The sequence below is a fragment of the Prionailurus viverrinus genome, chromosome B2 (assembly GCF_022837055.1).
Source record: "Prionailurus viverrinus isolate Anna chromosome B2, UM_Priviv_1.0, whole genome shotgun sequence".
NCBI classification, from domain to species: domain Eukaryota; kingdom Metazoa; phylum Chordata; class Mammalia; order Carnivora; family Felidae; genus Prionailurus; species Prionailurus viverrinus.
In genome coordinates, this window is record NC_062565.1 from 58,857,834 (window position 1) to 58,872,781 (window position 14,948).

Genomic DNA, 14,948 nt, shown 5'->3' on the forward strand with positions numbered 1-14,948 from the left:
TTTTATTTTATTTTATTTTATTATTTTAAATTTCTTCCTGGAATATTCATAGTACTTAGCTATCACAGTAGTTTAGAAATTAGCAACATGTAGTTCTTTCAACTTGAAGGAAAAAGTCCGTTCTCCACATGCTGGGAAAGAGGTCATTGAAACATGTGGATAGATTTGATCAACCTAAAAGCATTTGAAAAGTGAAAAGGTAAAAGGTAAAGGAGTTGAGTACAACATGCTGGATAATACCAGAAATTAAAGGTGAGTCATACCCTAGGAAACAAGGAAGTTAAGAATTAAAAAAAAAATAGTGGTGTCATCATTTTCCAATTTTACAGAGTTGCTTCTCTGTAAATTTCAACTTAATTATTATTTTCCCTAATTGTTAGACTGTCAAGGGTACATTATTTCCCTTTGGTAATGTAAATCAAAACTGACTGGTATAAAATGTATGTTATAGCTAAGCATTTCTCTGACTCTGCCAGACCTGTCATTCTATCATTGCACATACTGGGTTACCCAGATGGGTTTGGAGTATGGGAGTATCTCTACAACATCTTGTTGATTAAACTCCATAGCATGTTCCATATAATATGCTCATTCTTACAGTCAGTGACAGTAGTTTCTTCACTTGATACGTTATTTTTATAGAAATATCATCAAATATAATTATCCATACAAATGTAGTCTACAGGTTATAAAGAAATAAGGTAGGGGATGTCAAAATGATAAATAAGAAATATAATTAATTAGAAATTAATAGGAAATACAATTGAAATCATACAATTAAATAAATATGTGACCAAGATATTAAATACTGATGAATTCTAAAAATAGAAAAGAAATTAATGTACAAATAGTACAAAGAAATATAATTATCCTCTACTCAGGTTCCCTATATTCTTGCTGTCTAAATGACCTCAGCATCTAATTATTTCTATCAGACTAAAGGTAATGATATAATCACCAAGAAGTTGAACACAATACTTGTTTTCAAACCAACGTGTACTCTGGTTTAAATTGCTATGAGAACAAATAGGAGACTAAATCATCAACATCAACTATTAAATGAATATTTTTTATTGTATTCTTATTATGAACTCAGTACCTTACAATTTGTCTGATTTATTTGACCTCTGCAAAATAATTCCCATATTACTTTCATTAAAAGACTTAAATCAAGTTAACTTTTTGTTAATATACTCAACCAATCTGTAGTTGAGTTGAAGAAATTTTTCAGCCAAAATATTCTGTTCTCCAAGAATGTTTAGTATAGCCGTGGACTGACTAGACTGGAGCATTTAATTACAGCATCCGTAGCTCCCCATTGTAGTTTAAACCAAGAATGACTGAGATATGGCCTGTGAAGGCTGAAAAACTAATTGCTCCATTATCTGTACTCTGGTCTTTTTCACTTCACAAGCACTTAAAAATATGTACTTAAATCTGCTTTCTAATTACAAGTTCCCATAACGGAGTGTCCTATCCGGAAAACAGCATTATTATTCTAGCTTTCAACACACTTAGGCATTTTTATTTTGCTGAGTTTTCTTTCTTCTTTGTTTACTTTCTTTTGCAAACATGTTTAATGGCTAATTACCATTTCTGCTCTTTTATCTTAATTGCTACACATTTAGGGACATGTGTCATTAAAGCTTCAGCAGATAAGACATTTGCTCAAACAATATTTCTATTCTACTTGTACATACGCAGCCTTATTAAAATGACATTCTTATTAGTTTAAGCACTTATTTTCTTGAGAACCAAACAGTAATTTACATCAAAGCCCTGTCCTCTTTGTATTAGATATTGGAAACTTTTATATTTTAGAAGTAAAGGCTAACAACTTAATTTTTGCCACCAAAACATAACAAAAATACAGACTATTGCTTTAACAATGATATATGCAACATTATTTTCTCCCAGGATTCCTTCATTTAATGAAATTCAATATGCAAATGGTTCATTTTATGAATTATACAATCAACAGTTTTGTTAGTTGCAGGTAAATATACACTTAAAATTTTGGATTTATCATTCATACTTTTCTTTTTTATTAAAAAAATTTTTAATGTTTTATTTTTATTTTTGAGACACAGAGTGTGAGTGGGGGAGGAGCAGAGAGAGAGGGAGACACAGAATTCGAAGCAGGCTCCAGGCGCTGAGTTGTCAGCACAGGCACAGAGCCCAAGGTGGGCTTGAACCCATGATCAGTGAGATGGCCTGAGCTGAAGTCTGACGCTTAACTGACTGAGCCACCCAGGCACCCCATCAATCATACTTTCCTATAGAGAATTACATTAACTTAATACAGCTCAAAGTATCATTAATGTGTAATAGGCAATTTGAGAGTTGTGGTCTTCGTCAGCTACTTAGAAAACACTCCCAATTCTGAGATGGACTGCCTGTTTAAGTGCTTTATTGGTAAGAAGTGCACTGGCTGAGTCTGTCAGCAGCAATTTTCATTATAGTTAGCCAGCTTCAGCTTTTCTTTACTTGAATTATATTTCGAGGATATAACTTTTAGAATTTAGAATTGTTGATTGGGTAAGGGCTACATTATTAGTTTGCACTGATTATATTTTTTAAACAAAGAGTAATAACTAGAATTTATAAAACATGGCCTCATACACAATTGCATTTAATTCTGGAGGAAAGACAAGTAAGTATACATACACAGAGCAAAAGATAACACTTTGAGGAATTATTTATTCCTAGTTATTCCATACACGGAAACATAAAAACCAATACTTAGTACATTTTTCACAACAAGATAAATTATTATTACTGATTTCTTTTTGGCAGTGTTGGGCATAGAGGGTTTTAGTAGAGGGTGTGCCAGTAAGCAATGATAGGCTGTGACAACAGACTAGTTAATGAAGAGTGCTCATTGTGAATGACTGACTTGTATCTTCTTGCTTTAATTAAAATATAAAACTGTGGTATCCAAACATGTAGAATATGTATATAGTCCATATCTTGTTTTCTTATATGAAAATACCAGGTTTTCTTTAAACTTTTTTAATGTTTATTCATTTTTGAGAGAGAGAAAGGGAGAGAAAGCATGAGCAGGGGAGGGACAGAGAGAGAGGGAGACAGAATCTGAAGCAGGCTCCAGGCTCTGAGCTGTCAGCACAGAGCCCCATGTGGGGTTCAAACCCATGAACTGAGAGATCATGATGTGACTTGAAGTTGGCCGCTTAACCAACTGAGCCACCCAGGATCTCTAAGCATTAAGTTTCCTTGATGGAAATCACAATTACCTCTATTAGGGAAGGTGAAAACCCATTTGCATTTATTAAAATACTCTGTTCATTGCTGAAGAAAATTTTGGTTCACTGTAAACAGAAAACAAAATAATAATGCCCTTTATGTCTGAAGGAAATCTATTTTTGATGTTTACTTGCTAAGTTAACTTCCTAAGACTAGAACTTGGAAGGGAGCCTAGATTAAATCAAAACTAACCACCAGCTAGTGGATGAACACCTCATGAAAAAAGAATTGTTGTATTAATGACTTTACTATCCATCTTTATGTTTTCTTTAAAAAAAGAGAGAGGATTGTACAGATTTCAAAATTGATACATAGTATTAATAATATGTGTGAAACCTGCACTCTTTAAGGAACATCTGTAATTATAATGCTAGAAAATAACATGAATAAAAACACTGTATTGTTCAGCTTTCCAGAAGTAATTATACAAAGATTTTTTCTAATTATTTCTATTGTCCCCATAAATAGACTATATAATCACAATCTACTTTTTGGATAAATTCCTTTCTCTGCTATATGTTTTAATAAGTTATAACTAGGAATGAAATATAACTTCTGCAAATGGCAAAATGTTTGAACCAGGGTATATTCTTAAACACTCAAAGGACATCGATCTTACAAATCCACATATTTGGTTAATAGAAACTGTACATATTTTTTAAATTTTCAAAAAAAAGGGTCTTATAATTTATAAATTCTTAATATGTATATTATTTTTCTGGCATCAATTTTTATGAAAATAAAAAATCATATTAATCTGAGATAGTAGAACAGAATTATATCCTTCCTATAAAAGACAATATTTTGTACATTACTTTAACAAAATGTATATTAGTACAAAAAAAGAACCAATAAATAACACTTGGGAGTATACCAACAGAAAGCTACAACACATAGTTTATAAAATAGCTTAATGTTTAAGCATTTTCTACACCAAAGGTGAGTAAATGTTTTCTGAAGTGGTCAAACAATAAATAATTTAGGAGTGACAGGCAAAGAGTGCATACACTCTTTAAGTTCCGGCTGAAGCCATCAACAGTAAAATGAATGAGTGTGAGATTTACAAAATAGGGAGGGGACCAGACTTCTCCCACCTGGGGGCATAGTTTCTTAAACCATCTACTCAATACAAGTAACCTCACTGACTTGATGAATCAACTAAATATTTTTTTCCAACTAAATCTTATAATTTCAATGCATTTTGCTGAAGTTTCATTATTTCTTAATAATATTTTATTTCTTTTTGAAACAGATTGCAAAATTGCTAACAATCTTAAACTTAATCAGAGAATAAATAATTACAAATTTAAAAAGAAGAAATTTTAGGGGCTCCTGGATGGCTCAGTCTAAGTGTCTGACTTTGGCTCAGGTCATTATCTCAAGGCTTGTGAGTTAGGGCCCCTTGTGGGGCTCTGTGCTAACAGCTCAAAGCCTGGAGCCTGCTTCAGATTGTCTCCCTCTCTCTCTGCCCCTCCCCGACTTGCTCTCTCTCTCTCTCTCTCTTTCCCTCTCTCTCAAAAATAAATGAACATTAAATTTTTTTTTAAAGAAAAAAAGAAAAAACTATATGTATATTTCCTATAGAAATTATTCATAACTGTATTACACAGACATGTTTTTCAAAAAATATATTCATTCATGGGATTTAAAAATTAATTCCAGTGAAATTTTGAAGGAAGTGTTTATGAGGATGAAAGCGGTAATTTTTAGTATAAATAATGCTAGTTGCTGAAACACACACACACACACACACACACACACACTACTGATCTTAATGGCTTACCACAATAAAATTGTTTATGCTTTCTGTGCACTCAGTATAAGGGGGATATTCCTGACATGGACATCTTTCTACAGGGGATTTAGGGACCCATACTTTTCTATCTTCTGATCCTTCTTTCTTCCAAGTTTTTAGACATCTCACTTCCAACAAGAATGGAGAAGAATAAAGGGAACAAAAGACTTTTAGGACATTTTCATGGACCAGAGTACAAGATTAAAACTTCCATCCATTTTCTATTGGTTCTGACCATTCATACTGTCCCAAATATGTGAAAGATAATTAAGCTTATGCCAAAACCAAAGGAAAAAGTGGGACAAGAAGCTAGGTTTTGTAAAACAAGGCAAACTTTCTAGCAGACGGATGTATACTAATATAAAGTGATTTAAAAATTGTGAAAAATGTATTTTTGACAGTATAGTATATTTGTACTATTATAAATTATATTACATGTCATTATTATGAGAAAAATTATTATATTCATTATTGGGAACATTAATTTTATAATAGTTTAACTTCATTTTTGCTTACATGTTTTATTTATGCCTTTGTGTTAAAATCCCTTGAACATTTTAATATGTTTTACAAATTTAAGGCACTGCTGTTAACTGAAGAATTCTTTCCTTCATTATAATTAGTGAATTACAATACATGACAAGGTGAAATCATATATGATTAACTAAAATGACTATTTATGTTTTAAATATTTTCTGTTTTCTTTAATTATAAATTATTTGAATCAGAAATTATTTATTTGCAGTCACTTATTTTGTCACTTTTTAAATGTTTAGCATAGTTTTAAATTTACTGAACAGTCACAAAGATAGTTCAGAGGGTATTGTACACTCTGCAACCAGTTTCCACTATTATTAATAACTGACCTTAGTATGGTACATTTGTCATAGACAAAATGATACATTATTATTAACCAAAGTCCAAATTTTATTTGGATTTCTTAAACTAATGTCTTTTTCTTTTCCAGAATCCAATCCACAATACCACATTTAGTACTCATGCTTATTTAGGCTCCTTTGGCTTTGAAAATTTTTCAGACTTTCCTTTTTTTTAATAGAAGTATAGTTGACATATGATATTATATTAGTTTCAGTTGTGCAACATAGTGATTCAACATTTGTATACACTATGAAATGTTCACCTCCATAAGTGGAGTGACCATCTGTCACCCTATAGTTACTGTAATATTATACACCATATGCTGTATACCACTTTTTAAAAATTTTTTTGAATGTCTCTTTATTTTTGATAGAGAGAGAGAGAGAGAGAGAGAGAGACAGAGCATTGGGAGGGGGGGCGGTCAGAGAGAGAGGGAGACACAGAATCCGAAGCAGGCTCCAGGCTCCGAGCTGTCAGCACAGAGCCCGACACGGGTCTTGAACTCACAGACCACAAGATCATGACCTGAGCCCAAGACGGACGCTCAACCTACTGAGCCACCCACGCGCCCCTGTATACCACTTCTTTATCCATTTATTTATGAAGGAGACCTCCTATGTTTCCATATCTTAGTTAATTTAAATAATGTTTCAATGAACACAGGAGTGTGTATATCTCTGCATTAGTGTTTTCATTTTCTTTGGATAAATACCCAGAAGTAGAATTGATGGACTGTATGGTAGTTTTATTTTTAACTTTTTGTGGAATTTCCATATTGTTTTCCATAGAGGCTGTACCAATTTATAATCCCACCAACAGTGCACGAGGGCTCACTTTTCTCCATATCCTTGCTGACTCCTGTTATTTCTTCTCTTCTTGACATGAGGCAATCTAACAGATGTGAGTGATACCTCATTGTGGTTTTGATTTGCATTTCCCTGATGATTAGTGATACTATCTTTTCATGTGTCTGTTGGTCATCTGTATGTCTTCTTTGGAAAAGTGTCTTTTCAGGTCTCCTGCCCCTTTTTTAACTGCATTTTTTGATTTTTTGGTGTTGATCTGTATGAGCTCTTTATATATTTTGGCTATTAACTGCTTGTCAGATATATCATTTGCAAATACATTCTCCCATTCAGTAGGCTGCCTTTTCATTTGATGGGTTCCTTAAGGAAAACTGACAAGTTACCTGCAAACAACTGGACTACTTTCTTACATGGTATACAAAAGTAAATGCAAAATCAATTCAAGACTTAAACATAAGACCTGAAACCATACAATTCCTAAAAGAAAAACAGGCAAACCCATAGAAATCAGTAATAGGTATAAGTTTTTTGTATCTGTGTCCTCTGGCAAGGCCAGCAAGAGCAAAAATAAATAATTGTGACTATACCAAACTAAAAATCTTTTGCACAGACTTTCCTTGTTTTTGATGACCTTGACAATTTAAAGAGTACTGTCAGGAGTTTTGTAGAACTCAAACTTGTCTGATGATTTTATCATGATTAAACTGGGGTAAAGTGTTTTTAAGAAGAAAATAACTAAGATAAAGTGTCATTCTCATTACTTCATATCAAATGTTTATGTTATTAACATGACTTAGTACTGTTGATGTTAACTTTGATCACTTGGCTGAGGTAGTGTTTATCAGATTTCTCCACTGTAAAGTAACTCTTCCCAACCCCCATTTCCTTGCTCTATATAGTTTGAAAGGTGGTCATTACCTGCAGCCCAAACTTAAGAGGTAGGAAGTTATGTTCTATCTCCTCGAGTGCAAAGTATCTACATAAATTATTCGGAATTATTCTGCATAGAAGATGTGTCTATTATTCCCATTCATTTATTCATCAATCATTTATTTTTTTCTCAGTAGGGACTCAAGGATATTTATTCTATATTTTGGGTAATAACTCATTATTCCTTTATTTTCTTGCTCAAATTATTCTAGTTTTGGTCATCGGGAGTCCCTTGGGTTGGCTCATATGGCCCTTTGACACACTCTCATACTTTTGTTTCTTAAGTACTTCATTGCTTTCTGCCATTACAAGATTCTCCACACTCATTTGTACTTTCTGTGTTTATGCCTAGAATCACCTAGATCTCTAAAGAGATACAGATCCTTTTATTGGAAAATGGTTTGAGAAAGTAATATCTAGGTGCTGGTCAAACTTTTTATTTTTAAAATGAAATCTATAACTTAGTTTATACAGATACAAAATATTTGAAATTTGTCAGCAGGCATATTTGTTCATTAATAATTATAGGAAGAACTAAGAAAATTAGGTACAATATTTAAAAATATTTAAACTGATTGTATTTAGTTGAACAGTGTGATAGCTATTTTTGTGTGTCAATTTGACTAGACCACGGGTTGCTCAGATTAAACATTCTTTCCAGTGCATCTGTGATGGTGCTTCCTGGTGATATCAGCATTTGAATCAGTAGACTCACTAAAGCAGATTACCCTTCCCAAACTGGCTAGGCATCATCCAATCTGTTGAGGGCCTGAGTAGCACAAAAACTAAAGAAAAGGAGGACTTGCTCCTTTTCTGCCTACCAGCTGAACTGGGGCATTGGTTTCTTCTGTCCTTGGACTGGAATTTATACCATCTGTTTTCCTAGTTCTCATGCCTTTTAATTCAAGACTATAACCAATGGCTCTCCTAGGTCTCTGGCTTGCAGACAACAGATCATGAAACTTTTCATCCTCCATAATTTTATAAGCCAATTCCTCATAATGAATTGCTGTAATACATAGATATAGATAGATAAATAGGTAGATAGATAGATAGATAGATAGATAGATAGGTAGATAGCTCTCCCATTGGTTCTGTTTCTCTAAAGAACACTGGCTAATTTAGTTTTCAAATTCCATATCTTACAAAAAGATACTGAAGTCCAAGGAAGTATCCAGTGATTTACTTTCTATATACTAGTTTCCTTTCTATATACAATAATTTACAAAATTTATAATTTATAATTTATAAGGCAAAGCATAAATTTATTTAGTTTTTGAAAATAATTATAACTCCATTACTAAAGCTAAAGAAATATTATGAAAGTTTAAACCAATTAAAAAGTATCTATTAACAGATTACTAACCTTGACAATTTCATGAGAAATTGAATTAATAGGACAAATTTCTTAAAACATGATAGACTGGTACTACAGTCGTTACTTTTCACTTTATCATTTGGTTGTATCGGTGGCCTTTCCAATAGAGAAATAAGAAACTCGGCTGTTTTAGTGGATGTAAACAAAGCTCATTTCACTCCAGTTTCTGCCTAAGGGATAATTGGTTGGTCACTTTAGAAGCTGACTTTAAAAAAACGAAGGACTAATAATGTCGGAAGACTGAAATGAGTTCAAATAAGAGACAGAAATGCTTTTTAAAGTTAATTATGTTTGCTTTTCCTTTTCCCTTGGTGTTCATTACCTTTAAATGGAGCCACACACTGGCAAAGGTAATTACCAGGTTGGTCAATGCAGGTGATTCCCTTCTTGCACAGATATGAAGCACTCATATCTGCATCTATTTCACATCTTAAATCTTTGAAAAAAATAATAAAAAGATTTTAAGTTTTAATAAGGCAAGCAGGTGCCAGGTTATAATTCTTAAAATTGCCCAAATCTTTTAATCCATTGGGGGTGATAATATGAAACTAAAATTGTCAGATAAGAATGCCACATATATTAGTGTCAGGGTCCATTCATTTCACCTTACAAACCTTGTTACAAACTGCAACAACTTCTCTTGGAATTACTAAATGCAGACTAATCTCCTCTGAATTGGTAGGTATTCAAAGTCTCTTTAGATATGAAAAAATTATCTTCTGCTTTAGAGTCTAGAGATGGAATATTTCAAGTTATTGGGATGCAAATCAAATGTTAGTCTAAGGGCAATAAAAAAAGAAACAAAAAAATACTAGCAAATCAATACCATCCTTATGTATGTCCCCTAGGGTTAAATGTTCTCTACAAGGCACAGTTGTCAAATGTTACTAACCCATAAAGCCAGAGGGACACAAGGATTTGAATTTATCCATGAACTTTGTAGATGTAATGTTATGGAGGCAGTGATGAATCACATTGCTTTTGATTAATTTCACATAGCAGGTCTATATGGAAGGAAAACAAATCAGAAGTATTCATTAACTGTATATCTAACCTTAACATTATTATTTCTTTTTTAAAGTAATCTCTACACCCAGTGCAGGGCTCAAACTCACAACCCTGAGATCAACAGTCACATGTTCTAACGACTGAGCCAGCCAGGTACCCCTTCACATTTCCTTTTAACTAGCTCTATAGTGCAGATTTTCCCTTAATGTTTCACTTAGAATTTGTGTTGCTAAAACTGACCTTTCATATTATGTCCTTGGATTGTTTGTTGATTTGCAATGAGTTGAAAGCATAGCCTAAACTGACACTGAATTGATTCTTAAAACTTTTGTTTTTGAAATTTTTTTAAATGTTTATTTATTTTTGAGAGAGAGAGAGAGAGAGCACATGGGCTCCTGGTTGATGGGCAGAGAGAGAGAGAACAGAGGATCCAAAGTGGGCTCTGTGCTGACAGCAGAGAGCCCGACCAGGGCTTGAACTCAGAACCATGAGATCATGACCTGAGCCAAAACCGAAGTTGCACACTGGATGGACTGAGCCACCCAGGCATCCTGATTCTTAAGACTTTTGATAGCTATTTTTTTTTTTTTGCCTATTTTGAACAAGATTAGAAAAATTGGCATTGACACATAACACATGGTGTTCACAAATTAGATAATGGAAGTCTTTCTAATATTCTTAAACGTTTTTCTCTAAAATAGTGAAATAAATCTGGGCTGGAGAAAAATTAATGTAATAGATATTTAAATAGGAAAGAGCATACCTAACTAAATAGAAAAGCTATTTATATTATCACTGACAAAATATTAAGTGAAAATATGACATTAGAACATAAAGGTTAAACTGAGGAAAAAGTGAAAATTAAAAATAATAGTATGAGTGAATAAATACTTTGTTTAAATCTTAAAATATTTATTTGGTAATTCTCCTTATGAATCAGCAGAAAAACAGCACTTTTTAAAACCTTGTGAGAGAAAAACAGCACATTTAAAAACCTTGGTTTGTTCCTTATAGTTGGGAATATGCCAAAATTTACCTCTCCAAAAGACTTTCTTTTTGCTCTGTCTCATACAATTTTAAAAAATTATCTTGAGTTTTTGTTGATGATAAATAGTACGTTAAGTTTTTAATAAGTGGGCACACTATCTGGATATGGTCATTCTTAAAGTCAACCACATAAAACCAGTTTCTCAAATTCAATAGAATAAATAGCCATTTCATTCATGATTTTTAAAACAAATTTGACTTTCTCATTGCTTAAAGATTGTGCAGTGTTTTTACGTTTAAATCAGTCACATAAGAATAGAATTAGGAAGAGGTTTGGAGAGCTAGTTTTTGAACAACATTTTGGCTTGCAATCATGCTTGTTTGAGAGTATTTGCTTGCATATAAAATATTGAGAGTCTTACTACTTTTTCTAATATTGAAAAACGAAGGTCTATTATTAGAGTTTCCCCTAAGGTAAATAAAAAGAACATAAATATTTAAAAACATAAACAGCTCTTATCAAAATAAGTGATAAATATTGACAAAGGTCCCTGTAAGAGTTACCCCAGTAACAGAATGGAATGTGGTATGCAAGGAAATGTTACAAGTTTTAAATAAGTGTAATGGACTTAGCGTTGATAAATCTCCTAAAAAACACTGGTTGACTTACAAAGACAAAAAAATATTCACTCAACACTGCACATACCTGTTTCTGTGATTATGTGAAGATGCAGTAAAATAATCCAAGTAGATATTATATATTCATATGTTCTCACGGAAAAAGAAACTAATATGCATGTCTATTAGATGAATTGTATCTTCTAAAAATAAGGATTTATTTCCACCTCAAATTAACCTTCAGTTATCCCAGTTTTGCTTAGCATGTGTGCCTACCTTGAAATCCATTCGGACACAGGCAGCTGAAGGTGCTGTAAAGATCAACACATTTGCACAGGCCTCACTTAGGCCTACCTCAATCTCACAGTTATTATTTAGAAACAAGCAAAGGATTCACTTCATTATAAATGTGTCACTGATGCAACTTGCAGCTAAATCTAAGACTAAGTTCAGAAATATGAGACTTCCAACTTGTCTGGAAAAAATTTGCATTGCTTAATGCTATCAACTAGATATTTACTCTTTCTTTTTTTGTTTTGTTGTGACTGAAAACCTGTGGCTTTACTTTCATTTCAGTGAATCCAAGAGAATTCAAAATGTACATTATTTCCTTAAGTGAAACACATACATGACTGTGTTTGATATGACTGTATAATGTTAACCAAGCTGACTTTCCTTCAAACCAGGCCATTATACACATTTGAGTCCTGAATGCAATTCTTTAAAAACAAAACAAAAACAAAAACTATGACCTTCTCAGCCTCTTGTTTCATTAAGTTACTGCTGGCCTGCAAACTGGCCCCCGTATATGGATGGCAAGAAGAGACCGAAGAAATGAAGTAGACCACTTCAGATGGGTAGGTGGTAAGTTTATTAATAAAAGGAACTTACATACAAGGCCTGTCTTGGGCTGCCGCAAGACCAATAGATTTCTGCATCCACCCACCAGAATCTCAAGTTTATTTATAGTCTATAACTTGGGCCAGTCATTTATTCAGTACAGATAATCTCAATAGTACCTTCCTCCTTCAAGGTTATGTCCTTAACACAGCTCCCAGTGTGAGAATAGTGGGTGGCATGTATATTCTAAGGACAGAGGAGGGTGTAAGGAGCCTCCAAATGTCCAGTTAACACATGAGGATCAACAGGCAGTCACATCCTCTCAGTGATCTCCTTCCACAATTACTGTAAACTAAATTAATTTTCATACTCACAAATTAACAGTTTCTAAGTAAAAAGGTATGTTTTTTTTCAAAATCATTTAAGGAAAGAAGATGTAGTGGAATGTATCTATCATTTATTTGCACTATTCATCCTCTGAACTTCCTTTTGCATCTGGATAATTAACTACTTAATGATTCTTTAATAAAAGTTAGAGACCACTTCTCATAATAGAAGGTGAAAATGCAAGATATATCTTTCCCAGTCTCAGTTATCCCAAAATGTGGGTATGCAACCCAAAGTGGGCTAATATATCCAGGACCCACCATGGAATTTGAATGTAAGCTGGTGACAAAAATAAACAGGAATGGAGAACTCATTTGTTTTGCAGGTGGCAAAATTAGGACAACCATACCAATTTTCAAGGACTACTGACAACACTGCCTCAGTGTTATCTAGTGTCAATGCCCATCCCTACTGACATTGTGTTCATATATGATGTTGCCTTATCTGCTGTCTAGACTCCCTCATTTGTGCCTATTTTCCAGATCTGATTCTAAATGCTCCTATAGGTCCTACATGTAATGTTCTTCGAATAATCTCTAACTTAAACCATTTTCATGTTAAACCACCCTGAGTATATTTCTAATACCCACAATGAATAACTCCATTAGTGGTATGTATAACAATTTTTTTTGCCATTATTATTACTTATATTTCAATTTTATAGATAAAGCAACTAGGGGAAAACCTAAAAAGAATTAATGAGAAGATTCACCTTTCAGAGTGGAGAACCAATAACTAGTATCTCTAATTCACAAAACTCAAAAGAGCAAAGACATTTTTTCAATGAGCAAATAAGGCAAAATAGAATAAAATAAGGAACTATTTAACAATGTTTGTCTCTAGCAGACTTGAAGGTAGAGAATCTGTTGTTTTTTACTGAAAGTCGTTTTGATTTTATTTAGCATGTTCAATGCTCTATTTGTTTTTTTGTTTGTTTTTAAATATTGTAACAATTTATTTTTTAATTAAAATTTTTGTTTAACGTTTATGTATTTTTGAGAGAGAGACAATAGGAGAGAGATGGAGCATAAGTGGGAGAGGGTCAGAGAGGGAGACACAGAATCTGAAGCAGGCTCCAGGCTCTGGGCTGTCAGCACAGAGGCAGACATGGGGCTCAAACTCATGAGCCATGAGATCATGACAGAAGCCAAAGCTTGACACTTTAACTGACTGAACTACCCAAATGCCCCAATATTGTAACAATTTCAATAACCTTTTAAGAAAATATCCTATCTATCATGAAACACCTGAATTTAAATGGATGAGTATATATAAGGTTAGTGTGAAGTTCATAAAAATGCCTAGCTCTGTGACTATCATTAGGTAAGCTAGGATATATGGTTCTTAATTTTATAATCAAAACAAAAAAGTTAAATCTCAATTTTCTATTGTGCTATATATAAAGTTTTCAGTGTTATATGCAGCCACGATTCAGATTCTGTGAATCATTCAATTATGCAAAAGAGATTTTGTAGTTAATTCTAAAAAACCCACTTTCCATATTTTGAAGCTAATTTATAATCAGTACCTCTACCTAATAAGATATTTCAATAAGAGAATAGTATTTTTCTACAAAAATAATCATATAGCACCAGAAATATGGATTTAAGAAGAGAAAAATAAATGCAAAGAAAAATACATTTCATTAGGAAAAGTTAAAAGCTAATGAATTGTGATATATCCTTATCAATCTCTTATAAATTTGAAAAAATATATATCAGTTTGTTTATAAATAAACTGAGAGCTTGAAGGTGGCATTTCTATTCAACTCAGTTATAGATACACTAGCTAATATGCCAAAGAGAGCATGATTTCCATTTCACAAAAAGAAGAAAAGATTGCTTCCTTTAACTGTGAAAAAATGTTTTATTGAGTTTCTGTGCATCTTTCCTGCTATTATTTTAGAAACAAGGGATTTTCAGAGAAAAGCTGGAAGTGATGTTCTCTAAAATTACCTATTTTGGTGTATGGTTTATGTATCTACAGATCAAACCAGCTGGGTCACAATTACACAGTGCTTACATCTACTCACTTCTGTAATCCCTAAAACAACATG

At 32.9% G+C, this 14,948-nt stretch overlaps 1 protein-coding gene across 1 annotated transcript in view; it reads right to left on the minus strand.

Annotated features, from left to right (window-relative positions):
• EYS (eyes shut homolog) overlaps positions 1-14,948 on the minus strand; it is a 1,626,372-nt gene that overhangs the window by 1,226,900 nt on the left and 384,524 nt on the right. The window contains exon 11 of the mRNA XM_047860135.1: positions 9,375-9,481. Within this exon, the coding sequence (XP_047716091.1) occupies positions 9,375-9,481 (107 nt within the window). The remainder of the gene's footprint in view (positions 1-9,374; positions 9,482-14,948) is intronic.